This window comes from Lagenorhynchus albirostris, chromosome 15, assembly GCF_949774975.1.
Source record: "Lagenorhynchus albirostris chromosome 15, mLagAlb1.1, whole genome shotgun sequence".
Lineage (NCBI taxonomy): Eukaryota > Metazoa > Chordata > Mammalia > Artiodactyla > Delphinidae > Lagenorhynchus > Lagenorhynchus albirostris.
Genome location: NC_083109.1, coordinates 15,613,639 through 15,640,164, shown reverse-complemented (window position 1 = coordinate 15,640,164; position 26,526 = coordinate 15,613,639). Strand labels below are relative to the sequence as shown.

The following is a 26,526-nucleotide window of genomic DNA, read 5'->3' as shown; positions in this document are numbered from 1 at the left end:
TTGGAGAACTCTGGCCTCCTTGACACAGCCTACTCTTGTCTGGCAAAGTTAGTGAAGCTATTGGAGCTGTGTTTCTGATTACACCTATAGAACTCACTCCGTCGGGAGTTCAGCTTCTGTTTCATTAAAATGAAAGGCCAAAATTGGTTGGATGAATATCAGTTGGATGAATATCAAAGTCCTCATGTAAGTTGACATGTCATAGACTACCCCATAATTTGAACTTCTTATTCAAGCCACACAACAACCTTGCTGTCTTTAAACTCTACCTTTGAGCCAAATGTCAGTGGCCAGACTCCCTGATCCAGTGCCCAGTCCCCAGCTTCATGCGGTCAGGAAGTTACGGTGGCAGCAGCAAGAGTAGCAAATGTGACCTCTCAACCACAGCTATGGTGACTTTGAAACAAAAGTCCCCCTGATTTCAGCAACCCCAGCTCTTCCAACGAGTCTGCAGGCACCTAATTCCCTATAATAAATCCTTTTCTGCTTAAAATACCTAGAGTGGTTTCTGATCCTGTCTCCTGCACAGAACTCTAACCAAATACAGGTTGAAGGATACTATTCAGAAAGTAGACCCAAACACAAAAAGGTAAAAAAGTAAGAGAGAGGGAGAAAAAAAATAAAATTAGAAAATCATTCCAGGAGCTCAGATATCCAAATAATTGGAGTTCCAGAAAGTGAAAACATAGAAAACAGGGAGATGAAGGAAGGAAATCCTTGAAGAAATAATTCACAAAAATATTTCAGGGCTTCCCTGGTGGCGCAGTGGTTGAGAGTCCGCCTGCCAATGCAGGGGACACGGGTTCGTGCCCCGGTCCGGGAAGATCCCACATGCGGCGGAGCGGCTGGGCCCCTGAGCCATGGCCACTGAGCCTGCGCGTCCGGAGCCTGTGCTCCGCAACGGGAGAGGCCACAAGAGTGAAAGGTCCGCGTACTGCAAAAAAAAAAAAAAAAAAAAAGAGGGAGGGAGGAAGAAAAAGAAGGAAAGGGAAAGGAAGGGAGGGATGGAGGTAAGGAGGCAAAAAGGAAGAAAGGAAGGAAGGAAACCCACTGGGTGACTCAAGGCCATTAATCAGAATATTAGGAACAAAAAGAAACATTGGGGGAGACAAACCAGGATCTTACATTACACATTTACGTAAGAACCGATGGAATCAAAAACAAACAAAATAAAATCCAAACTTGACAACACCCAGTGCTGGCATGAGTATGGAGCAGCAGGAACTCTTTCACTGCTGGTGGAAATGCAAAATGGTGCAGCCACTTTGGAAAACAGCTTGGCAATTTCTCACAAAGCTAAACATAATCTTAACACATGATCTAGAAGTCATGCTCCCAGGTGTTTATCCAAATGAGTTGACAACTTGTGTCCACACAAAAACCTGCACACAGATGTGGATAGCAGCCTTATTCATAACTGTCAAAAGCTGAGTCGAGATGTCTCTCAGGAAGTGTATCAGTTTCACGGGCTGCTGTAGCAAAGTACTACAAACTGAGGGCTTAAACAACCAAATTTATTCTCTCACAGTTCTGGAGGCTACAAGTCCGAAATCAAGGTATCAGCAGGGCCATGCTGCCTCTGAGATTTCGGGTAGAATCCTTTCTTGCTTATTGCTAGTTTCTGGTGGTGGTTACGGATCCTTAACATTCCTTGGCTTATAGCTACATCACTCCAAACCCTGCCTCTGTCATCAAATGGTATTCCCCGCTGTGTGTGTTCATATGGCCACTTCCTCTTTTTATAAGGACATCAATTATATTGGATTAGGGCCCACCCTAACGACCTCATCATAACTGGATTACATCTGCAAAGACTTTTTTTCCAAATAAGGTTACATTCACAGGTACCAGAGATTAGGACTTCAGCATATCTTTTTGGAGGACTTGAGCCAATCCATAACAGTAGGTGAATGGGCAAATGGTGGTACATTCATACCATGGAATATTATTCAGTGATAAAGAGAAATGAGCTATCAAGCCATAAAAAGACATAGAGGAAATTTATATCATAGTATTTAGTGAAAGAATCCAGTCGGTGGAGGCTACATACTGTATGATTCCAACTGTATGACATCTGGAAAAAGCAAAACTAAAGAAGTGATTGCCAAGGGTTGAGGTGAGAGGTGAGGGTGAGAGTTGAATAGATGAAGCACAGGGGATTTTTAGGACAGTGAAACTGTTCTGTATGATACTGTCATGGTAGGTACCTAATATCCATTTGTTGAAATCCTTAGACCTGTACAATAATAATGAATCCTAATGTAAACTATGGACTTTAGTTTAAAATGTATCAATATTGGTTCATCAATTGTAACTAATGTACCAAACTGATGTAAGATGTTAATAATAGGTGACATTGTGGGTGGGGAGAAATTGGGTATATGGGAACTCTCTGTACTATCTGGTTGATTTTTCTGTAAACCTAAAACCGCTCTAAAAAAAATAAAGCCTATTAATTAAAAAGAATTCATTATGGAATCTAAGGCTCCAGTATCACCTCTTCAAGGGAGTCTTTCCTGCTCTCCCACCATACTCTCAGGATGGGTTAGGTGCCCTTGCCTCCGACTCCCATAATACCCTGGCCATATATATTCCTATGGCTGCATAGGCCACATTGTATTTTAACATCTCTTTGTGTCTCTGTTACTTAATAGCTGTGGTTTGCCGACTCCTGGCCTAGAATGCCGAGGTGGTGAAAGCAGCTAATCCGTGCAACGTTAGCAGGCACCCAGGGATGCCTGGCAAAGAGCAATTCTGTTCCCTCCATGCACTGTTGTCATTTGTGGTGTAATTACCATGAGCTCTCTGACCCTCTAGGGTATTTATTAGATGGGGGCCTAAGGTCATGTTACATTAAGGTTTACTTCGACCTGAGCAGTCTCTGGATTATGGATCTTTGGTTTGCCAAAGATGGATTCCCACGGGGAAGTTTTTGCACTTGGGTCCAAATCCTATGGTTTTGATGTCAAATCCATGCTGTTTACATTACCCAACACCCTCTTTCAATTTTGCTCAAGTTAAAAGGTGGTGTATAGGGAGGGTGGGAAGGAGGGAAGAGATATGGGAACATATGTATATGTATAACTGATTCACTTTGTTATAAAGCAGAAACTAACACACCATTGTAAAGCAATTATACCCAAATAAAGATGTTTAAAAAAAAAAAAGGTGGTGTAATAAGGGGTCACTGGCACAGATGCCTATATGACAGACAATGTAAATGAAGAAAGCAGCCTGGGGGGGGCATGGGGAGGGGACCCTGGCACTTTGACAAGTCCAGACCTGATCTAGAGTGGGCAGCCGTTCCTTGGTTTCAACCAATTGCCACACAGAAATGTGGACACAGTGTTGCCAGACAAGGCACAGACCGCAAATTTCTGTTCACAAAGAAATCTCTGAGTCTTTAAAAAATGTTGGCAACTAACACAAAAGATTTAGAAAGACTGAAAGCTGGCATACTGGGAGGATAAGGAATCATCCAGTTGAACTGGGGGTTTGTGTTGGGGAATAACTAGCAGGGAGAAGTTGAAGGATAAGGGCAGCTTCTGGAGAACCTTGATTGTCGCACTCAAGGAGCTTATCAATTGTCTTCTAGGTCTGAGTAATCACCAAAGGATTTAAGCAAAAGGACACAATCAGAATGGGGTTTTTCAAAGATCACTTTGGCAGTTGATGGGAGCAGGACTGAGGCTGGGGTGATGTGTTAGAAGTCATCAATAAGCTAAGTAAAGGTAAAGGAGAATTGACAAAGGCCATTTACTTTGTTTTATCTCCTACCAGGCTGTAAACTCCAAGACAGCAGGGCCCTGTCTGTCTTGTGTCTCCAGGACTAAACATAAAGCCTGGGCTTCCCTGGTGGCGCAGTGGTTGAGAGTCCACCTGCTGATGTGGGGGACACGGGTTCGTGCCCCAGTCTGGGAAGATCCCACATGCCGCGGAGCAGCTAGGCCAGTGAGCCATGGCCGCTGAGCCTGCGCGTCCGGATCCTGTGCTCTGCAACGGGAGAGGCCACAACAGTGAGAGGCCCGCGTACCGCCAAAAAAAAAACAAAAAAAACCCCATAAAGCCTGCTTAATAAATATCTGCTGAAAAGAATGAATGAAAGGGAAGGAGTAGAGGTGAGGCATTTTGAAAACCTGCCTTGGGAAGAGCAGTCACAGGAGTGGGGGGGGGCCCGTGGAGACCTGGTTCCTTTCCTTAAGCTTTCCTCTAAGATCCTGGGGAGGGGTATTCAATTAAGAGATCACACACACAGGCTTCCAAGAAAAGGCCTTCGCCGGTCCGATTCCTGGCCTCCTCAGTCCACAAAAGGAGGAAATGATCAGTACCTTGAAGGACTGAAGGGAGGGCTAAGCTTAAATTTAGGGATGAGCAATGTCTGTCCTTCCCTAAATCCAGTATTCCCAAAGTACACAGCAAAAGGGGACTGACTTCAACCTCCGACCTCGTGAAGATTACTTTTTGGGTGGGGTGGGAACCGATGACCTCGGAGACTCTGAGCATGACCCAGGCGAGTTCCAAGCCTAAGCCTCAGGCCCGCCGAACCCCAAACCTCGCCCAGTCTCCCTCGTTCCCACACGTCCCCTTTCTAGATTCCCCCTCAGCTCCGCCTCCACTCCTTCCACCTTCTCTTTCCGCTCCCCGCCCCCATTTCCGTCCCCCTACGCCCGCCTCCTCCTTGCTCCCGGCCCTGACCCCCGCCCTCCCCCGGCCGCAGCATCCCAGCTCTCAGCTCTCCTTCCTCCTCCCTCGGTCGGCGCCCCTCTAGTGCGGCCGGGGCAACCCCGTGCGCCGCTGGCCCAATGAGGAGGCGGTGCAGGGGCGGGGCTCGGGCCAGAGCGGAAGTGGTGACCGGAGCGGAAGTGGAGCCGCCGCCGCCACCACCGCCGCCGCCGCCGATTCCGGAGCCGGGGTAGCTGCTGCCGCCGCCGCCACTGCAGCCGCCGCCGGAGGAGTGGGCTTGGGAAGGAAGCGGTCACCGCTCCTTCGCTCCGCTCGCAAGCGTCTTTGCTCCCCTGCAGTCCTCCCACGGTGAGTGCGGTGCGGTGTCCGCCTGGGGCCCCCGGGGGCCCGAGCCCAAAGCTCCCCCACCACCGGCGGCGGTGGCGACGAGGTCGACCCCGCGGGTGGGCCCTCGGGGCGGCGGCGCGCGGCCTCCTCGGCCCCGTGCGGCCGCTTGCGACGCGGGATCGGCCTCGCCGCGGCCCCTCCCTGTTTCCGGGGCCGGGCCCTTCGTTCTGGGAGAGGCCCGGGCCGCCCTCGCCGCCTGCGTCCCCGCCCGGCGGGCGGGGTGCGGCACCGTACCGGGCTGGAAGGGACCTCGAGCCGCGGACCCCCGACCCTCCCTCACTACCCAGCTTCGATCCCCGCGCGACCCCTCCCTGCGCCTTGAGCGGCCAGAACCGACCCTTTCAGCCCTGTCACCCCTGCTCCTCGCTTTCCGGTTTCCACAAATGAAAATGTAACCAAATGTGGGCGAGCTCTCGATCCCCAGTGCCCCTGCTGGACTCCCTCTGGATGGGTAAGGGGTTTAACCTTGGGAGAGAGCAGAGGGAAAACCCCCTCCCACTTTGCAGTAAAGCCATTTCATCATCGTTCGCTGGTTTGGGAGCCTGGCAGGACCCGAGATTCCCTGGGAGGCACAGGGTTGAGGTTTGAATCAAGAAAATGCATTTGTTGGAACTGATTATTGAGTCAGGCGCGATCCCCAGGAAAAAAAATGTCGGAAGCTGAGAATCGGAATATTTTCCCACGGTATTTACCGTCATTTAATGCCAGAGTCTTTTGTGTCCTCGCCCCAAATTCCCCCATACTGTGTGTTAGCACGTTTTTAGGACTGAAATTTTCCTGGTGGCCTCCCTGGTGGTGGCGAAGGGGTGGGAGTGATTAGGCCCCTTTTCTGCACAAGATGAGTATATCTTTGTCTACTGCAAATGGAGAACTCACGTGTAATGGGGTTTTCAAAGGTGGCAGTATTGGTAAGACAGTTCACCAACATTTCTGTAAAAATTCCTGTCTCTTGTCCTTGTCGTCACTGCTTTTCCCTTTGGTAAGGCTACACAGCATCAGGTTCTGATTTTGCTTGCCCTGTGTGAGAGACAGAATCTGGCAAGATGTTGTTATGAACATATAAAATCTGGCGGCCACAGGAGCCAAAACAGAAAGATGAAGCACTTGGGAGAATATGAAAAATTTTCTGCATTTCTCACTCTGTCTCAATTGTTCGTATGAAACCACACACATACGCAGTTTATAGAACTAGACACATGGGTACTCAGCTCTTTGCCTTTTCATGTTAGAAATTTATATGTGTTAATGATGCTCAGTCATTTCCTTCTTGACTGCTTCTAGGGCACCCCATTTCTTATTTAGGAATATATCAGTTGCCGGAACCCTCGTTTTTCTAGGATCTGTGTCCTTAGCACACATGGTGAGGGTAAAACCTGTCACTTTTATTGGACTCAAGTTAGAATTTTACAGGTGATCTTCACAGTGGAATGCTTATAAACCAGTAGCAACTGCTGAATTATTTCCCAAGCCTCTCCTTTCAATGAGATGAGAAACCATTCACCCATGTTACAGATGAAGTTCTTATGAGATATGAGATGATCTGACCTAGACCACACACCTGGTTTCCAGGTTGAATCTCCTCTTTCATCAGTAGCAAATATTTACGGCCTATCAGCCCCTGTAGTACAGCTCCTACCCTATAATCTTCTGTACATTTCCCATCATGCCGTGCTTGTGTTACGTTGGAGCCATTTTAGAACCGGAGCTCTGTGGATCAGGGAAGCAGCCTCCACAAAACCAGGCTGAGCACATTCCCCTAATGCTAGTTCTGGAGGCAGAGTCTCCAGAGGTTTGGGCCACTGCAAAAAGTGCATTTTACCCATTTGGCTATGGATATAGAAGCAGAAAGTGCACTGGACTTGGAGTCAGATAAGTTTGATTCCGCTCTTGCCTGCAGCATTTTATAGTAATGGGGTCTTCAGTGTGCTGCTTAATCTCTGGTTCCTGGTTTCTCTGTCTCCAGAGTTGTCAAGAGACCTTTTTACAGACTAAATTGTTAAATATAAGCTTTCGGTTTTGTGTTTTCATCACAGAGTTCACTGTTAAGGGCTTTTTTCCCCCTTGGTTGCATTCTACTTTGTATACATGTTGCTTTCAAAAAACGATACATTTTTCTGGAACAGTTTTGTGTAGAGCATCTTCAGTCTTTCTGAGCCCATTTTCTCATCTGATCAGTGCAAATGGTAATAGTCTTTGATGTATTATTGTGACAAACTCAATAATTAAAATAAGGGTGTGAGATATACCAGATGTTTAATAAATGTTGCTTGACTACATTCCTGAATATACATATATATATACATAAGACATATGCATATATGCTATAGAGCATAGGCACATACAAAGTCCTTCCATATGATTTATTCATCAACTGATGAGGTAGCATCAAGCTGTAATAATAACAGCTACCATTTGTATGTGCCAAGCTTTGTTCTAAGCACTTTACACATATTAACTGAGCCTTCATAACAGCCAATGATAGGTAAGTACTGCTAGCCCCATTTTACAGTTGAGGAAACTGAGGCACAGAGAAGTTAAATAATTTTCCTGGGGGCATACACACACCCAGCACTGGGTAAGTGCTGGAGCCAGGAATCAAACCCAGGCAGTCTGGCTCTAATGATAGATTTCTACTTGTGGTAGAACAACACATGTATATTCTTCATGTGAATACCATCTAGTAGTTAATTTTTCTTTACCTGTATCTTATTCAAGTAAATGTGTTTGGACAGGAATTTTAGCTATTTTTGGAAATAGATATAGTGTAGTTTCTGGGGGGGCGGTAGTATATTTATTCTGGCATACAGGGAGGATACTGCTGGTGTGCATTAGGAAGCAAGCTTGTGAAAAACCCAGTTTTTCTAGTATTTGCTTCATACTAGGGAGAAGATTCATCAGCTACTTTGTGGCACACTGATTTATCCAATCCTAGGTTCTAGTAGAATTTGGTCAGGACCAAGTATCTATATCTACGTAAATAGAGAAAGAATTCTAAATTAAAATGTCCTATTATGCTATCCACTATTTCAGTGGCATTAAACTAAGCAGTTTTCCTTAAATGAGGGTACCATAGAGAATGAACTAAAATTTACTTGTAAAGGGAATTTAAGTTCCTAGGTTCCTACATTTTTCTAAGGACAGGTGACCGCAATTCACACTAGCTAGGAGGCAAGAAATTAGTTGTATAATAGCAATTTTTAAGCTTTAAAACCATCTTGGTCTCTACATGAATAGATCCTAGTCTTCTCTGTGTCATTATGGAGAAACTAACAGAGCTGGATTCTGAGGGGATTTTTCTAAAGGGACTACTTAATTTAGGGAGGAAAAATGGATGAAAGTACTTTCTGTTTTGTCATGTGTATGCTAAAAGCCAATCATCTTTCCGCTTTCTCTGCTAAAAGATCTTCTAACATAAGCATAATTATATGTTTCTGATACTTACAATGAGATGAAATTGATTGATGGCCTTCAGATCAAGGCATTTCCAGCAGACTGTAGGTTAGTAAGGTGACTTTAAAATAATCTGGCCAGCCCTCTATTGTGTAAGTTTTTTCCTGTACTGGTTAGTTTATTTCATTGTTTTCCCTAAGAGACCCAACAATAAAAGTTATTTCTGAATGGCCTTGACCAGAGCAGAGATTGGAGGAGACAATAAAGTTGATATGAGCCCCGGCCATTGTTATTGTTTGCCCACAAAGCTCACCTTAAAGCTTGTTTGACAGTCTGATGAGTTTTTGACATATGCTGTTTTAAACTAATTTTATTTTGATTTTTAAAGCTAGATAAATTAAGTCTAATTCTCAAACCTGACTGTAATAACTTTGTATGGTTCTTCAAAAAAGTGTTCATTCTCTCTTTTCCTTAAGTAATCATTAAGAATCATATTGATCTTTAGGAGGCGGTGCTGCACAGAGGAAAGAGCGTGTACCAAATATACCTGTGTAACAGGTTATTGGGACAATGACACCTGCCCCTTAGGATACTTATGATTAAAGGAGTTGATATAAACCCCTAACTTTTTGCACATTTAGGCAGACCGTAAATGATGGGTATTTTGTTGTTATTTACTAAACCAATAAGCTGGTGTGGCTTTTTGTATAACTAATTGGTTGGACTTTTAAATAGAGGAGTTCAAGGGCTTTTTGAAACTCAGTTTGAACCTAGAGATATAACAATGGGTACCTGAGAAACGATTGGTCAGAGAGCATAGGGTTGTCTCCTGACTGGAGCTGAGATGGCTTTTTTCAAAGAGTAGTCTAAGACAGTTTAAATATAGTCTGTATTTTATAGGTCAGAAGTGGTCTGCTTACCTCTGTCCACATAGGAAATAGCAGCCTTGTTCACTTTAAAAAACTGCATCAGTTGATCAGGTAGTTTCACATTCAGTGTGGCAGGCATTGTGCTACATGTTGGGTGCCCAAAGATAGAAGTTTGGGTTCCTACCTTAAGCTCACAATCCAATGTGGGAGCCAACAAAGACATTTACACTAAATTCTGATCAGTGCTACTTTAGAAATAGGCATATGTAAGTTAACATGTGCCTTCCTTTTAAAAGTCTCAGGGAAAGCCATCTGGATTGAAAAGAAATGAGGTGTGTAGTAAGTGTCCCTTCACTGGCTGACCGTTTGTAGACTTCTGTGTGGAATGTACTGTAGCTGCCATTTTAGTGCTTAAAGTGTGCAGAGACTGTGCTAAATGTTTTGCATCGTGATCTATTTTACTCCTTACAAGAACCCTCTTAGGTAGATTTGCCTATTTTAATGCATGAGAAAACTGAGATGCGCAAGAGATCAAGTAATCTATGGAGTTGGTGTGTAGTACTGGTAAATTGGACTGGGTTCCATTATGTTGGTGGGCCCAAAGCCTTTGAACTTATTCACAAGGTTGACCAATTGGATTATCCTTATGAATCAGAATTAGCATATTTTAATTTTTTATTCTGTTCCATTGATCACTTCAAGCCAAGAGGTCAATTTATTGTCATGTCTGCTATTGATTCACATTGTATGAGCTTGGGCATATCACTTCACACCTCCATTGTTTCAGGTTTAATTCTGGCTAATTGGACATAATTAACAATGATATTCAACAATTGATATGAAAGAAGGAAGGGATTTTGAAGCAGAAGTGATGTTTCCCTCCACAATTCAGTGTTGGCAGGATATCAGAGCTATTGCCTTTGTATTTTAGACATGCTGTGTTTCATTTTCTAACAAAGAGCCTGCAAGCATGTGAATAGAATTAAATTTATTAAAGGACTCTGAATTTTGTGTGTAGAATGGCACACAGACCCGTTTTTAGAGCGGTGTTTTTCACTGAGTATTAAAATTCTTTGAGAGCCAGGAGTACTTCATTTTTTCGTGGTAACACCCACTAGACACCTGGCCCCACTGACTCTCTCAGTCCCTCCCACAGTAGTTTGGCATCTGCTTTTCCTTCAGCAGAGTAACTCCAGGACTGTAACTTTGACTTGACGGTGCTGTGTCTGGGGCGGTCTGTCCGTGAATGCTCTTCAGGATTTACTGTCAGTTCCTTACCCCGTGGAACTTTTTAGCCTAGATTTTTCTTTTTTTAATATCTTTATTGGAGTACAATTGCTTTACAATGGTGTGTTAGTTCCTGCTTTATAACACAGTGAATCAGTTATACATATACATATGTTCCCATATCTCTTCCCTCTTGTGTCTCCCTCCCTCCCACCCTTAGCCTAGATTTTTAAGGTGCTCCTGTCAGTTTCCTCTCTCCAGATTCTTAACTCTTCTCAGTTCCTCATCTACTTTGGCCTGTGATTTCTTTTTCATCTAAAAAAACATACATGCACTTTATTCATACATCTGTATTTCCTGTCCCTTCCTGGAGCCCCCATTTTCTGTCCTACACAGAACCCCTCCAACCCATAAAACCAGTCAGGACCCAGCCCCTTTGAAACTAGACCTCCTCCTTTGAATTCTACCTGGTTGCTTCTTCAAGGGGAAGCTTTATAATCTTTAAGTATGTCTGCCCTCCCTTCTCATGTTCCTACCCTGAGAGTTTCAGCTCTCTGAGGGGAGGACCGTGCTATTCTGAACTCCAAACGAGAGTTCTTGGAAATACTGGTAGTTTTTTCATTTGCAGTTATTTCAACACACATTAAATTATATACATTGTATTTTTGTGATGTAGCTTAAGAGTGAGAATATATGCCTATTTATTAAGCCTTTACTTTGACCAGTACTGTCTAGGCATTTTATGTATATCATCTTATTTGATAGCTATTAATGTTTCCTTTTAACATTTGAGGAAACTGAGATTTGGAGACATTATTTTAAAAATTACCTAATTTCTCTTTAGAAGCCCAGATTTGTTGTATGTAGGGCTTTCCTAAAAACAGGTCCCAGTCATATGGGTTTCATGTCGGAGCTTCAGTAATCCTGACACCTGATAATGGAATCCTCGTTTTAAATTTCTAGCAAATTATTAAACTCAATTAAAGCTCAGTATTTTAGAATTGAGCATGTTCTTTTCCTTGAAAACAAAACATAGCTGAAAGTTAATACTTCTCAAGGCCACATTTCCTAAGGTCCTTTGCAGTGCTTTTTTAAATATGGATTAGCAGTGGATAGTCATTTTTATTTTAATTTTTGTCCCTTCTTATCCTTGGATATCTCCTTCTGGCCACTGGGAAATGACCTCTCAGGATTCTGTCCTGGGCTAGAAAAATATCCCTCAAGCAAAGGGTTGAGATAGAGGGGCTAGGTTGGTTCATATATACTTTTGTTTTAGCATTCACTGTCTGACTTAGGGTTTCATTTACTTGAGGGAAATCCTGTTATTTCACGGGCAGCTTTAGAATTATTCCTCATAACATTCTTTAGGGGATATTTTACAAAAATGGAAGACTGTTGTGCAGCTCCCGCCACTCCATACCTCTGTGACAGATCTTTCTAAGACATTAAATCCCTTCTTTTGGCGGCCATGTAATCTTGTGCCAGCTGTGTCTTTTCAGCCACTCCGCCGTTGGATATTGAGACGGTTTCCCATTCTCCACTAAGCAGTTGCCGGTTTAATCAGCAAATGCTCCCCAGTCCTCTGAAGTGCTGCCTGCAGTGACTGAGAGATAGACGCCCGTGCTTGAGAGCATGTCAGCATCTTCCTGATCTGGGAAATCTCTTGGTCTACCGCAGGGTTAGACCTCTTGTGGCCTCTCATACATTTGTCCCCTCTGGTATTTTGACTCTGTACCGTTAGTGCCAAGCCTGATGAGGAGACTGTAGCCTTTTAAGGCTTTTTAGGAGCAAATGAAGGCCCTCTTGCCAGTGTTTTTCTTGGTGGGTCCTCAGTTCAAAAGTCTCAGGAGAAAAGTAGGCCCTGATTATAAACCATCACTACTTGGCACCTCTTAATGAAATCAGGAACTAATGAATGAAAGTGTTACAGTTGGGACTTCCCTGGTGGCGCCATGGTTAAGAATCAGCCTGCCAATGTAGGGGACACAGGTTCGAGCCCTGGTCCGAGAAGATCCCACATGCCGTGGAGCAGCTAAGCCCGTGCGACACAACTTCTGAGCCTGCGTGCCTAGAGCCTGCGAGCCACAACTGCTGAAGCCCGCGCGCCTAGAGCCCGTGCTCCGTAACGAGAAGCCACCGCAATGAGAAGCCCGCGCACCGCAATGAAGAGTAGCCCCCGCTCGCTGCGACTAGAGAAAGCCCGCGCAGCAAGGAAGACCCAGTGCAGCCAAAAATAAATAAATAAATTTATAAAAGAAAGTGTTACAGTTAACAGGTGTGTCCATTCTTCAGGACGTTGAGGGGTGGAGTCTTATCAGGAATATTACATCGTAACATATTCGCTTCCTGTACAAGATTAGACTTGTTTTTCCTTCTCATGGGTTGTCTTCTTTTTTTCTTAATTCCAAGCTCACATTTATGGGCTAAAACAGTGATGTGTAGGTACTATGAGAGGAATAACAGTACTTCCAATTTGTTGTGCACTATGCACTTTTTAAAAAAGATTTCCACATTTATCATCCTTTGATTCCCTGCACCTCATCTTCAGAGCACCTCTCCTGAGGTAGCTGCTGTTGCCTCCACTTCAGAGGTTGGAAGACTGAGATGGGCCGAGCTCACACGGCTGTGTAGTGGCAGCCTCTGCGCTTACACACAGGCCTCTTGCCACACCACATACAGGTAGCCTCCCAGTAATGACCTGCTGAAAAAATTCACAGATACTTACTTGAGTTTTAGTTTTATACTTGGCAAAGTTTTAGGCATTAGATGAGAAATGAATGTGAAGCTTTCCTTTGGGGACATAACATGTAACACTGTTTGTAAGTGGTATACCACTCATTACTTGGACCACAGAACATATAGAACAGAGGCCTAGAGAAGCCTGGACTGTGTAAGAGGCTACGAGTGTGTTTGGATTCGTGGGCAGGGTAGATCAGTGGGGGCTGGGATATTCAAGGAAGGCTTTCTAGCCCTAGACGGATGGATAGAGTTTACATAGGCAGGGAGTAAACGGGGGGCTTTCTAGATGAAGGGAACTACTGAAGTAATTTCAGACAGGTTTAAGCATGATGATTAAGGGTATTCGGTGATGTCCAGCCTGCAAGAAAGGTACATGTTGGAGAACAGTGGATGCGAAAGCCTAATACATACAGAGGAGCCGAATTATGAAGGACTTGGCAAGCCAGGTAAGAGTTTAGATTGGGTGGAGTAGCCAAAAGAGAGTCATCCGAAGTTGCTGAGTAAGAGTCTGGGTATGACTAAGGGTAATTTTGAAATCAGATGCAGAGATACATGGAGTGAGGTACGGATGTAATGAGGACGTAATGTGCTTGTGAAGAATAGGTGCTTTGAATTATTTGAGAAGAGACAGAACTCTACCAAATTTGTAGCTTTAGGATCTGCTCGCTCATTCAGCGAGAATTTGTTCATGCCAGTTCTGTGCGAGGGTTTGCGGAGGGTGTGCCCTAAAGGAGTTGATGGTGTGGGAAGGGGCGTATGCGATACAGACAGATAATTGTAGTGCTGAAGAAATGTGCTGAGAAGTACATTTCTCAGCACATTTAAGAGAAGTATAGATGCAGTGCTCTGTGAGAATATTTTCAGCTCAGAGCAGTGCTGTCCAATAGACACAGGATGTGAGTCTCACGTAATTTAAAATTATCTGGTAACTGCATTTTAAAAATGGGGGGAAAGGATGAAATCAATTTTCGTAATTAAAATAATTTAACTCCAGGGATTTTCCTGGCGGTCCAGTCGTTGGGATGCGGCGCTTTCACTGCGTGGCCCAGGTTTGATCCCTGGTTGGGGAGCTAGAATCCCGCAAGCTGCGCAGTGTGGGCCCCCCCCCCGACAAAAAAATTAACTCCGTATATCCGAGCCGTTTCTGTTTTAACATGTGGCCAGTGGCTGTCTGATTAGACAGCTTAGGTTAAGCGGCCTAAGAAAGGTTTCATAGAGGGGATGCTATCTGAGCCATGCTCTGAAGAATTTTATATGCAGAATAAACGGGAAAGGACATTCCAGGCAGAGAGATGGCTTGGTGAGCACAGACACAGAGACGGAGAAGCACGTGTAAGAAAACCATTTTGAGAGAAGCCTGGGGAGATAGCTTGGAAAACCTTCACTGACAGGGGAGGAAATCTGACTCTCCTGTCAGTAGTAGGGACTGTAAAGGATTTTGAGCAGGACGTGACTTGCTCAGAACTTTAAAATGGGTCTGAGAGCAGATGTGAAGGTTAAAGGTAACGAGAGGCTGAAAGCAGTGGGACTAGGGAAAGATGATGGATGGGAGGTTTATTAGGGATGTAGAAATAGGAACAATTTCATTTCTCCCTTGTCTGCTGCCTTCCTCCAAACGCTGGGTGTTGTGTAACCCATTTCCTGTTGAAATTGGTCTAGCTGCTTCAAAATCCATGTTATATAAGTCAAAAGTTATGTAAGCAGTAGGCATCAGGACATTTAGCTATGGATTTTGTTTGTTGTGAGTTGTTGGGTGTGTGTGTGTGTGTAAAGTTGTTTAAATAGATGACTGCATTCTTCAAGGCATGCGTTCAGTTTTACCATATCATCACGGTTCTCAGTCTCCAAGAGCTTTTGCAGTGATCCCAAAGAAGCCCGAAATAGTTGGCCCCAAACGAGAAAGGCCACATTTTATTTTGAGAAATAGGGTGTGTACATTTGGGAGTTCCCAAGGAGTCGTCAGGATTCTTGGGAGAGAGATGATTTAACTTTTAATGTTTGGGAAGAGAAGTCGGGGGGTTGAGGGGACCTTAGTTGAGGGGCCTGGTAGAGCCAAAGAGTTTCATGGCATCCCTTAGGCAGTGCTAATTGCATTTCTCTATTACTCTTTTGTAATACTGCAGGGATAGCTTAGCGTTGAATTGGCTTTGACCAGGACTTTTATTAATTGGAATCTTTCCTGGGTAGAGTTGCACAGGTGCTGTTTCTGTACTTTGGAGTGGGCCACTAGGTGACTTCTAACTCTGAATTAGTCTGCAAACTGGAAAACTTCTAAAGTTCGTTGAAAGTTGGCTTCCCTCTGCCTCTCACTTTTAGGGATCATAAAGTAGGGTTGTTTAAAGATGGAGATAGTATCCTGATCAGAAAGATGTTACGATTGAGAAAGACGTATGGAGGAAGTATATAATTTTAAGAGGATGAATAGTGTATTTGCGATGACTTTGTATTAGAGTAGGACTGGGTTGTGTTGTGTGTGGTAACTAGCAGCCCCCACATCTCAGTGGCTTCACGTTGCACGTCCAGTGCGGGCCTGCAGGGGTCTCTGTACTGCATGGTCACTCACGGACTCAGGCTACAGAAACTGCTGTTTTGTGACAGCACCATCTAGATCGCATGGCTGCTGTGAGAGAAGAGGGCCTCACGTGGTTTTGTGCAGTTTCAACACCTGGAAGTAGCGTCATTTATGCTTATGTTTCATTGGACAGAACTAACTGTATGACCCCCTCCGAAGTGCAGAAGGGTTGCTGGGAAATGTAGGAGAGTGGATGGATTATTATCTCTGTTGTAGTCTCATTCTGGTGATGTGGGTGAAGTCAGACGGATCAAGGTGAGATCTGCTTCAGAGTGAAAGGTTAGAATCAGCGAGCCTTACATAGGACACAGCTCTGAATATGATTTAGATAATAAGTTGTGGGAAGAAAACTCGCAGTTCTGAACTAGAGAACCAACTCTTTCTGAATTGTCTAGATTTAGGGTGTATCTTAAAATCGTCCTCCATCTAATAAAACTTTTTTTTTTTTAAACTTTTTTTTGTGGTAGGGCCCTGTCTGTAGAATTTCTCCCTTGAAAATACAGAAATGACTTGAGGCAAAGCCACAGTCTTTTTTTTTTTTCCCCACAGTCTTAAATTGTGATACAATGTATAAAGTGATAAGAGAATTTGTTTTAAAAATATTGATATTCTTACCACTCTTTAAAGTAGTATTTTATCTTTTTACATCTTAAGATATTAGTGTACTTTTACACTGTGGCACAGGTGGATGTACAATTGAAATTCAAACCAACAGTACATAAAACTAACTCTTATTGGTTAATAAATAATTTTTTAGCTACGTGTTATCCAAAAATTATTGCACTCTATTATGGTGATTATTATAGTGGGGAATTGACTAAGATGAGGTGAGTTATTTAAGAGGTATTCACTGATTGGTGTATAGAGGGTTTGATAAAATGATAAAGTGCAATCACTAAGACTTTTGTCTATGTGCATCTTGGTGAATACACCCATATCTCCTGCAACCTGTACCACGTACAGAGTTAGTGCTTGATATTTGTATATAACGTCTAGACTTTTCACAGTGCCTTCACATAGATGAGGTCATTTGCGCCTCACAGTGGCCCTTGGAGCGTTGGGAATATTCTTATTCTCCAGTTAGGAAACGGAAGCTCTCGGAGGCTGAGTGATTTGACCAAGGTCATTGCCACTTGTAAGTAGCAGAGCTGGTGCTAGGTAGAGCCAAATCTGCCTGCCTCAAGTCTATGCTCTCGTGGACAGTGTGTCCTTGTAACAAATTTAGTGCGCTGCAGAAGATGTGATAAAAATGGCTCCTGTTTTTTAGGTACCTGCTGCTTCATGGGCACTGCCAAATATAACACTGAAAGTCATACCTTTTGCTTTAACATTGATTGAAACAGTCGTCCCACTTCAGGTGTTTTTCCACATACTTTGGGGAAAAACAGCAAAACCAGATAATTCTTGAAAGAAGAAAAGGACATATATTCAACATAAGATTCTAAAGAATTAAGCCGTCTCTGTGCTTTGAGGAGGCAGATTAGGAAAGTGGAAGAAAACAACTCGAGAGACAGACTTGAGTTTGAGTTCTGGCTCTCTACCACCTCCTAGCCCTGGGCACACCACTTCCCTCCTCTGAACCTCCATTTCTTCACCTCATAGGAGGGGGCAGGATTGTTGTGAACATATCTGCCCTGTAGGACTGTTGGGAAAATTGATCAAAATAGTAAAAAAGACGATAGCAAAGTACCTAACCCTGCAGGCGTTCATGCTCGATATTACTGAGGGCATTTGGAAGTAGATGCTTCCCATTTAGGTATGTTTCCTTCCAAATGGGTTGGAAGAAGATTCATGCGTGCATTTCCTGGACCCCGAAGCCTGACATTCGCTTTCTCTCTCTTTCTCTTGCTCTTGTTCTAGGGAATGACCATGGATAAAAGTGAGCTGGTACAGAAAGCCAAACTCGCCGAGCAGGCGGAGCGCTACGATGACATGGCTGCGGCCATGAAGGCAGTCACAGAGCAGGGGCACGAGCTCTCCAACGAGGAGAGAAACCTGCTCTCTGTTGCCTACAAGAATGTGGTCGGTGCCCGTCGTTCTTCCTGGCGTGTCATCTCCAGCATCGAACAGAAAACAGAGAGGAATGAGAAGAAGCAGCAGATGGGCAAAGAGTATCGTGAGAAGATCGAGGCAGAGCTGCAGGACATCTGCAACGATGTTCTGGTAAGAGGCCGGTGTTCCTGTTCTAAACAACGATTTCTAATAGTATTCATTTCATGTACGAATGCGAACTCTCAAACAGCTCATGAGAGAAAGGTGTCTGAATACACTGGGAAGCTGCAAACCATTTGCAGCTAAGTTTTAAGCATACGATGTGATTTTTTTCTTACCTCTTACCTGATCAGAGGTTGCTCGTCTCTTATGGAGTATTTTCCTCTCCCTTCCAAAGACCTCTGAAAAACAGGTACATTTGGTCAGCATCCCTCCATCTTTTCTTTAGAAGTTGAGGCCAGAGAGGCAGGATTTTTGATAGATGCAGCCACAGAGAGGCCATTCTCTGTATTAGTCTGATGGCAGTGCCATCTCCAGTAGGGGAGAGAGGAGCAGAAAGCCGACCTGCCTTTTAGCCCCTCCCCAGTCCCTGCACAGCGTGGAGTCCAGTTTTTGTCTGAAAGGTAGCCGTGTCCATCAGTTCGGGCCTGCATTCCGAAGGCAGATCAGAAGTGGTTTGGGGTTTCTCCTCTCTGGTGTTTTATATAAGCCTTAGTCAGACGACTGATTCCTAACTGCTTTCCCTTGAGCCACAATCTGGGGTTGGATGGGAGGGGTGCATATCCTAGAGCAAATCATGATCATATTGTCTTTCCCTCACATCCTGAGCCCACTGGGAACTTTCTTTTTCTTCCAGGTGAAATCAGGTAAAAATGAACAGTGAGGGCTGCTTTGAAGGGAAAAGGAATTCACACTTGTGGATCTACCTCCTCCCCTGCTGGCTGCCTCTCCGAGTTACTGCCCTTGACACCTTTCTTTTGAAAACCAGTACAAAGCTTGTCAGCCTCCAGGCAGTACTCATCCCTAACCCATAAGGAGTTACACCCTGTCTGTCTGCAAGGAATATTAAAACGACTACTGCCCCCTGCATCTTCTCACTTTGATTGATTAAATGCCCTTACAACTAAGCTTTTGCATTGAGCTGCTCTTTTTGTTAGAGTCGTGGTGTAAGAGTGTCATGGCTAAATTTGTTGCCTGTTGGTAATTTGGGGGTTTGTTAACGGTGCACTAATTCCTGAATGTTAGGTACATCTGGTATTCAGATGAAGTATGGCATGCATTCCAAAGGCAAGAAAGTTCCCTAATTCCTGAACTGTAGACCAGCTTTTATGAGCATCTGAAAGAATGTGAAGAAAAGCATGGTACTTACTGCCTCTTAACCAGTTTTTCAGGATGCCACATTCTAAAACAACTCTTCGAAAATATTGCTCTGTATACGAAGCTTGGACTCCTTCAGAACTGCTTTTGTTGTAAGCATAAATGTTTAAAGGAATTTATTATTAATAATAGTATTAGCTACTTTTGGAGTGCTTACTGCGTGCCAGGCAGCGTGTTAAGCACTTTGTGAACACTGGCTCATTTATCCTCATAAGTACGCTGGGAGGTGGCTAATGCTTCCCTGTGTGTAGCTGAAGAAACTGAGGCTCAGGGCGATTAGGTCATTTGTCCAGGGTCATACAGATAGTAAGCAGCAGAGGAGGGATTTCTACCCAGGTCCGATCAATTCAAAACTTAGTTCTTGGCAGGTTTGCCCTATTATCACGTTTTTTTCTCCCAAAATGGAAAGTTTTTTTATTTCTCTAATTACAGAATTAATACAAGTTCATGTTTTTTTAAAAAAAAGCACAGGGCAGAAGAGTATAAATAAGAAAATAAAAAATCACTTCTAATTCTACCACCTAGAGAACCATTATTAACATCTTGATAAATATTCTTCCAGACTTTTCCCTTAGGTATTTCCGTGCATGTACACATATCTATTTTAATATTAAAATAGGAGTCACATGGTTTTTATTATCTGCTTCCTCCCCGACCCCCCACCCCAGACTTCTTTTGGAGAACCTTTCCAAATGCCTATGTAGCATTCCATTGTATGGCTATACTTTAATCAACCCCTTATGGACGGTCAAAGTGATTTTTAATAGACAAATACTGGCATCTGTTATGACCTGGGCTAAAAACTATTTAAAACCTTTGGATGAAAATTATGATTTTTTTCAATCTTCCAAAAAATTTATTTAGAAGTGGTAGTGTGTATCTTGAATCTCAAACATAGTTTTAACATCTTGTAAGTAATATTTCCAGATTCTTAACAGAATGTGAATCACTTTTTAGGAGCTGTTGGACAAATACCTTATTCCCAATGCTACACAACCAGAAAGTAAGGTGTTCTACTTGAAAATGAAAGGCGATTATTTTAGATATCTTTCTGAGGTGGCATCTGGAGACAATAAACAAAGTAAGTAACTTTTTTTTTTTTTAAGAAATTTGACCAATAATGGAGCCAGTCTTCATAATAATTTGAAGTTTTTGCTTTGTTTGTAGTCAGAATTTAAAGGACCACAGCATTGTGCTGACCAGTGTTAAGCAGGGTCATGGGAGTTGACAAATGTATCTAAGGGGCACGTATGGGGGGCATTAAAAGTGTGGTGCAGTAGTGCATTTAAAGAGGTCTTTATTTTAAGGATTATTTGGTAGCTCTCTTTTAGAGATGAAACTTCAAAATGTTTGGTAGAACGAAACCATCATAGTAAATAGAGATGCATTTCTCTTGTCATATACATGCATTAGTGTAATGGTGACAATTATAACTATGCCTTATTAAGTGCCTCCTGTGTGTCTCATTTATCCCTCACACAACGCTAGGAGTGTAGGTGGGAGTCTGTCCTTTTTTTCTGATAAGGAAACCAAGGCTCACAGAGGTTTTCACTTAGTCCAGACCACACACTTAATGAATAAGAGTTGGGGATTCCAGCTTTGAGTCTGACTCTGAAGTCCATGATTTTTCCATCAGAGCTCATTGTTTTCCATGTTCTATCTTGTTCAGGGTTATTTCTGTATTTCCTAACTGCTTTTGTAGACTTTGTCATCATGGTCTTTGTTTTTCCTCAAAGCATTTAATATGGTACTTGGATTAGAGTACACATTTAACAAAGGATTGTTAATCGAATGGTAGAGACACTGACCCTCGTTTGATAGCGCATGTGCTCCAGCCCAGTTTGGTAAAATAATTTGATAGTGGATCCAGCATATGATGCAATCTGTGAAAGACCCAACATTTCATATTTTTTATCTTTCTTATAGCCACTGTGTCAAACTCCCAGCAGGCTTACCAGGAAGCATTTGAAATTAGTAAGAAAGAAATGCAGCCTACACACCCAATTCGACTGGGCCTGGCGCTTAACTTCTCCGTCTTTTACTATGAGATTCTAAACTCTCCTGAAAAGGCTTGCAGCCTGGCAAAAACGGTGAGAAAGACCCTCTGTGGTTTCTCTTTTTTTTTTTTGGCAGAATTTTTTTTTTAATTTAAATTTATTTATTTTTTATTGGGGTATAGTTGTTTTACATTGTTGTGCCCTCTGTGGTTTCTTTTTTTTTTGGCGGTATGCGGGCCTCTCACTGTTGTGGCCTCTCCCGTTGCGGAGCACAGGCTCCAGACGCGCAGGCTCAGCGGCCATGGCTCACGGGCCCAGCCGCTCCGCGGCACGTGGGATCCTCCCGGACCGGGGCACGAACCTGTGTCCCCTGCATCGGCAGGCGGACTCTCAGCCACTGCGCCACCAGGGAAGCCCCCCTCTGTGGTTTCTGATCATAGTAAAACTGCTTGTGCTTTTTGGTACCTTTTTTTAATTACCTGAACATAACTCATTTTCTTGGACTTTTGTGAAGATTTTTCTGGGGGTGGAGTATATATCTTTTATGGAATAAATACACACCTATTGCTGCTTGACTTTTCAGTGCCTTCTGCTGATTTTTGTTTGTGTTGTTTGATTACTCTTTTGGGGCTGGGGGTGGTTGTGGACAATCCAGGGAGAAGGTAGTTTGTTGTTTTTGTCACGCTTTGGACTGTAGGCCTCCACTGTATTGTACATTGTCATCCTTGTACCAAGATTGGAGGTTATGGCTTGTAAAGGAAGGAAATCATATCTTGTTTTCTTTGTTAACTGAATTACCTCCTGTCTTCTTTTGGTAACCCAGCTGCCTTTTCTACATATTTTTGTAGTCTTTCAATATGCACACTCTTTTAAAATTTTTTAGTTGGTAAAAATGTGTGAAATGAATGCTCAAAGTTCCATCGCTTAATTGAATCAGATTTAGTGGTGTGAACTTCTGTTCTCCATTTATCCCTTGTATCCAGACCTTTTGAGTTTCAGCTTAAAGAAAAAGGGCGGATTACTAGAAACGTCTTTGGTAATTGAAAAATCATGTGAGTTTGCTTAGAATGAGTGTGCTGGGTTAACAGTAATACCTGTTGACTTAATAGGTAAAGGTCATATCTAGGAATTTTTGTCATTTTTGGTTGACGCTTGGTAAACCAGCGTCATGTGTTTGCTGACATAACTAGCAAACAAGGTAACAATGACCTAGGTTCCCCCAAAGTACTGTACAGAAAGAGAAATGATAGTCACTTGTTAGCAGAAAAACATTGGGCTAAACTAGTTCCAAGGAACCTGTGACTTCTTTGCTGAAGGCTCTTTGTTTTAGGCATTTGATGAAGCGATTGCTGAATTGGACACACTGAATGAAGAGTCTTACAAAGACAGCACCCTGATCATGCAGTTGCTTAGGGACAATCTCACTGTAAGTACTGCTGATTCCATGAGTGCTTCTGGAGGGCTTATAGCTTATTCCCATTCCTCTACCTCGTAATTCACTCTTGCCTAAGACTCAAGAGGGGATTTGTACCCTGTAAGTGTAGTTAAGTTTTTTAATTGGTTATAAGTGCCTACTGAAGTTTTGACCTTTGCCATCACTGTCTGCAGTAATATAGGAAGAATTTTAAACAGTTGAATGAGATGAGATGATACACACTGGGCCACCTCCCTGAGGAAGCTTTTAGTAGCCCTACTTTGTTTATAGCTCTGTTTTTCTTTTGCAGCTGTGGACGTCGGAAAACCAGGGAGATGAAGGAGATGCTGGGGAGGGAGAGAACTAATGTCTGTTGTGCTTTGTGATCTCTTCAGTGTCACTCTGTACCCTCCACGTATATCCCTTTGTGCGATAAAAAAAAAAAAAAAGAATCGTACGTCGACTTTCAGTTTTTCACAGCCTTAGCCTAGCAAAAATGGTCCATGGGATAAGCAGGTGGTATTTGTATCTAAAACTCAGATTGGTCACATAAATGCCACGGCATTCTGAAGTTTTGATTTTGATGAACATTGACAGGATTACTGTGTGTTTAATTTTTTAAAAAAAACTGAACACTGTGATTATGGGGTTTTGTAATTTAGCAGAACTCTTACTGGTAGAAAACAAAATAGACCTGAATTATGTGTAACTTTTTGGAAAGTTTAATTCAATTCAAAACAGTCAGTGAAACACAGTTCCATTGTAAAGTTGTACAGAAAGTTATAGAGATTATATTGTGACACTGGGACTTGGAGTGAGACACCTCTAGTTTGGCATTCGAGTTTCATGGTAATTCACAGTGATTCTGCCTGTTCTGTTCAGGGCTTGTAGACACTTGACCCGCTGGGGCTGTTGCCACTCAAAGGTTCATGACTGCGGATGGCCACAGTGTCTTCCTCTGAGGACAGTCGAAGCCAGAAATTAACATTCTTGGTGGCAGATACCTGGCTTAGGACACCATGCAGAGGTCCAGTGCTCACAGGCCACACAGCAGCATGTTACTGATTGGCAACTTGTGCTTCCATAGTGGAATCTGTTTTCCCTGTAACCACGAGCTCAAGAAGGAAAAAAAAAAAGCCGTGTATCTTATGAATGGCCTTATCTGTTTCCTGGGTAACATCTTTAAGAATAATGTTCTGCAGAGATTGCCTTTCACTTGAGGAGTAAGTACTCAGTCTTTAGGTTCTTCCTGGCTCGGGGCTTTAAAATTTTGAAATCTAAACATTCTTTCCCACTGTCCTTTTTGACTATTGACTTTGGTTTTCTCTTCTCTCTCTCAATTTCTGTCCTTCGGCTTCCTTACATTGTTTTCTTTGTGCATTCTCTTTCTCTTTGCCTTTTGCTCACTGTTTAGTACTAGATGAGCAGGGACAGGGGACCTGGAGGGGGTGAGGGATGTTGATGAGCACTTCGGTGAGCCAGCCTTGCTTCAGAGAGTTGAAAAGAGCTTCCCGCATCTCAGCTCTGTCTTCTTCCAGTTCTCAGAACGGTGGTTGCTCTTCAGTCACACCAAGATCTGACTCAAAAAAGTATTTTTAACTATCCATGGTTTCTCCTTACATTGCAGCCAGCCCTGATGATGCTTGTTAGCACCTGTCACCAGCTCTCCCAAGTGTACCCATCCTGTCAAGTTCACAGACACGTTTCAACAAGACCCTGTAATGCAGGGAAGTTGCATGAACATTGCGATGGGGAGAGTTGGGAATAGCCAGGCCTACCAGTCTCACAGTATCCCCCCCCTCCCCTGAACATTCCCCATAGCCGTAGTGTCCATCTGTTTGTCCATCTGCTGAAATGAGAAACATTCATGCACTGATTTCAAACAAACCAAAAGGAAAAAAAAGAAAAAAAAATCCCTCTCCTTTCTAGCTGAACAAAAATGTGCAGTTAATACTTGGCGCTTGAAAACGCAGTAGTGAATGTGGAACGAGCCTGTCTGTATATCTGGTAGCTCTCTCTTGCTTTGTTTTTCCTCACCAGTATTCTGCCTCATGTTTGCTTCTGTGATGGTTATATTGCCTAGCAAGCACACCTGTGGTTGTGAAAATAGTATAGCAAAAAAGAAAAAACCCCGGTTATTGATGTACTCGATTTGTGTATGTCTTTTAAACAGTTCTAGTTTCCACCTTACACGGAATAATCAGGAAAAGTGTAAAAACTCAAAAGTGAAATAAAAAATTTTATCAGTTAGTTGGCCTGTGCATTGATGTGTGGCGCCGCCTGTATCACCACCAGAACTAGCTAACTGTTCGGATCACACTTACTTAGGGCTCTGCTCCTTAAAAGGAGGGAGCAGCTTCATTTCATCCTTTAGAACCAGAAGTCGAGGGCCTGGGAAGAAATTGCCATGAATTAACACAGAGCCTGTCCACCTTCCACCACAAACCATCCAGGTGTTAGGTCCTCTCTGTGGCTTCTAAGACTTGATATGGACTGTTAACTTAGCATCCCACTCACACAGCACCACCACCACTTCCTCTTTTTTAAAAAACTCTGAGATGTGCCCAAGCCAGTGAGAGATGGTAGCGTAAGTCCTGGTCATCTCCAAGGTTATACGAGTCTCTCACCTGTCCTAACACTGTCTAAGATAGCCCGTGGCACAGAGATTCCTCATGGGATTTGCCCCCATCTAAAAACATCCACATTGGGAATTCCCTGGTGATCCAGTGGTTAGGACTTGGCGCTTTCACTCACAGGGCCCAGGTTCGATCCCTGGTCAGGGAACTAAGATCCTGCAAGCCACAGGGTGCAGCCAAAACAAAAAACAAACAAAAAATAAAAATAAAAATGTCCACATTCCCACAAGGATCGGGGAGGGGGTCATGACAGGGATGTATTTAAGCCCCAGATTAGAATTGGTTGTTAACTTTCTTGCTAGTATAGGTGGGGCAGCCAGACCCAATTCTGCTCCTGGCTCCCAGGCTGTTCCACCTGTCGTGCCCAACCAGCGGTCAGTGGGAAGCTACCACCTGTTCTATTGAAGCAGGAACTAGGAGGGGCCCAGTGAAGTATCCGTCCACAGTGGACTGGACCAGCTTCTTTCAAAAATGACCCTATACCACAGATTGGGGCTGCAAACTAAGATTGAGGGAGGGGTCTTGGTGCTTGGTTTGGGGCCACTGCCGTGACCTTGTTCTGTTAGGCCCCTACTGTTTCCATAGAGGCTGGGCCCCAAAGAACTCGGTGAGCCTTCGTGGTGGAGCGCAGGTGGAGTGGATTCGTTGAGAAAGGTGCTCAGGATACGTTCCACGAAAAGGTCTTGGCAGTAGAAGAACCAGGGTCAAGAAAGGCCTTTGTGGTCTACAATTCTCACACGGAGCCTTCGGCCCCAAACCACCAAGCCGGTTCGAGAAGGCTGGGACTAGATCCGGACTGTCTTGAGAGAAGGCCTCCTGTCGGGAGGGTAGGTACGCAAGTTTTGAAACAGGGCATCCTGCTCGCAATTCTCCCGTTTGTGTGTGAAACGTGCAGAGAGCACACGCTCGCCTTTAATCCTTGTGTAAAGGGAATCCTCCTAACTTCACGGAGAAGGGAAACGGGCGCAGGAGAACAATGACTAATGGGGATTAGAACCCAGGTCTCCTACCGTGGTATCCCCGCCCTCTCTGCGCCGCTGGCGCCGGCTCGGAGCTCCCCCCACGTACCCGCAGCCCTACCCGGGGCCAGGTGAGGGCTCTCCCCGCCTCCCGTCGCGGGGGCAGAGATGCCCCCCACCTGGGGCTTCTAGAAGGCTGAGGGGTCCCAGGTGCGGGGCGGGGTCCGAGCGCGCCCGCGATTGGCGCGCGGGGCGGCGGGGGAGGTAAAGGCCAGGGGCAGAAG

General features: G+C 43.9%; 1 protein-coding gene across 3 annotated transcripts; it reads left to right on the top strand.

The window, feature by feature from the left end:
- Positions 1-4,840: 4,840 nt before the first annotated feature.
- Positions 4,841-24,897, top strand: YWHAB (tyrosine 3-monooxygenase/tryptophan 5-monooxygenase activation protein beta). Of its 3 annotated transcripts, none has more exons than XM_060122805.1 (6): positions 4,843-5,031; positions 17,728-18,030; positions 20,194-20,317; positions 21,163-21,326; positions 22,564-22,659; positions 22,958-24,897. In XM_060122805.1, exons 2-6 carry the CDS (start codon positions 17,731-17,733, stop codon positions 23,012-23,014), a joined length of 741 nt encoding a protein of 246 aa, XP_059978788.1. In that variant the 5' UTR covers positions 4,843-5,031; positions 17,728-17,730; the 3' UTR covers positions 23,015-24,897. The 3 variants fall into 3 exon arrangements, with proteins under 3 accessions (XP_059978790.1, XP_059978788.1, XP_059978789.1); XM_060122806.1 differs by lacking the exon at positions 4,843-5,031 and adding an exon at positions 5,335-5,521; XM_060122807.1 differs by lacking the exons at positions 22,564-22,659; positions 22,958-24,897 and adding an exon at positions 21,648-21,808 and having other exon boundaries at positions 4,841-5,031; positions 21,163-21,430.
- Positions 24,898-26,526: the final 1,629 nt, after the last annotated feature.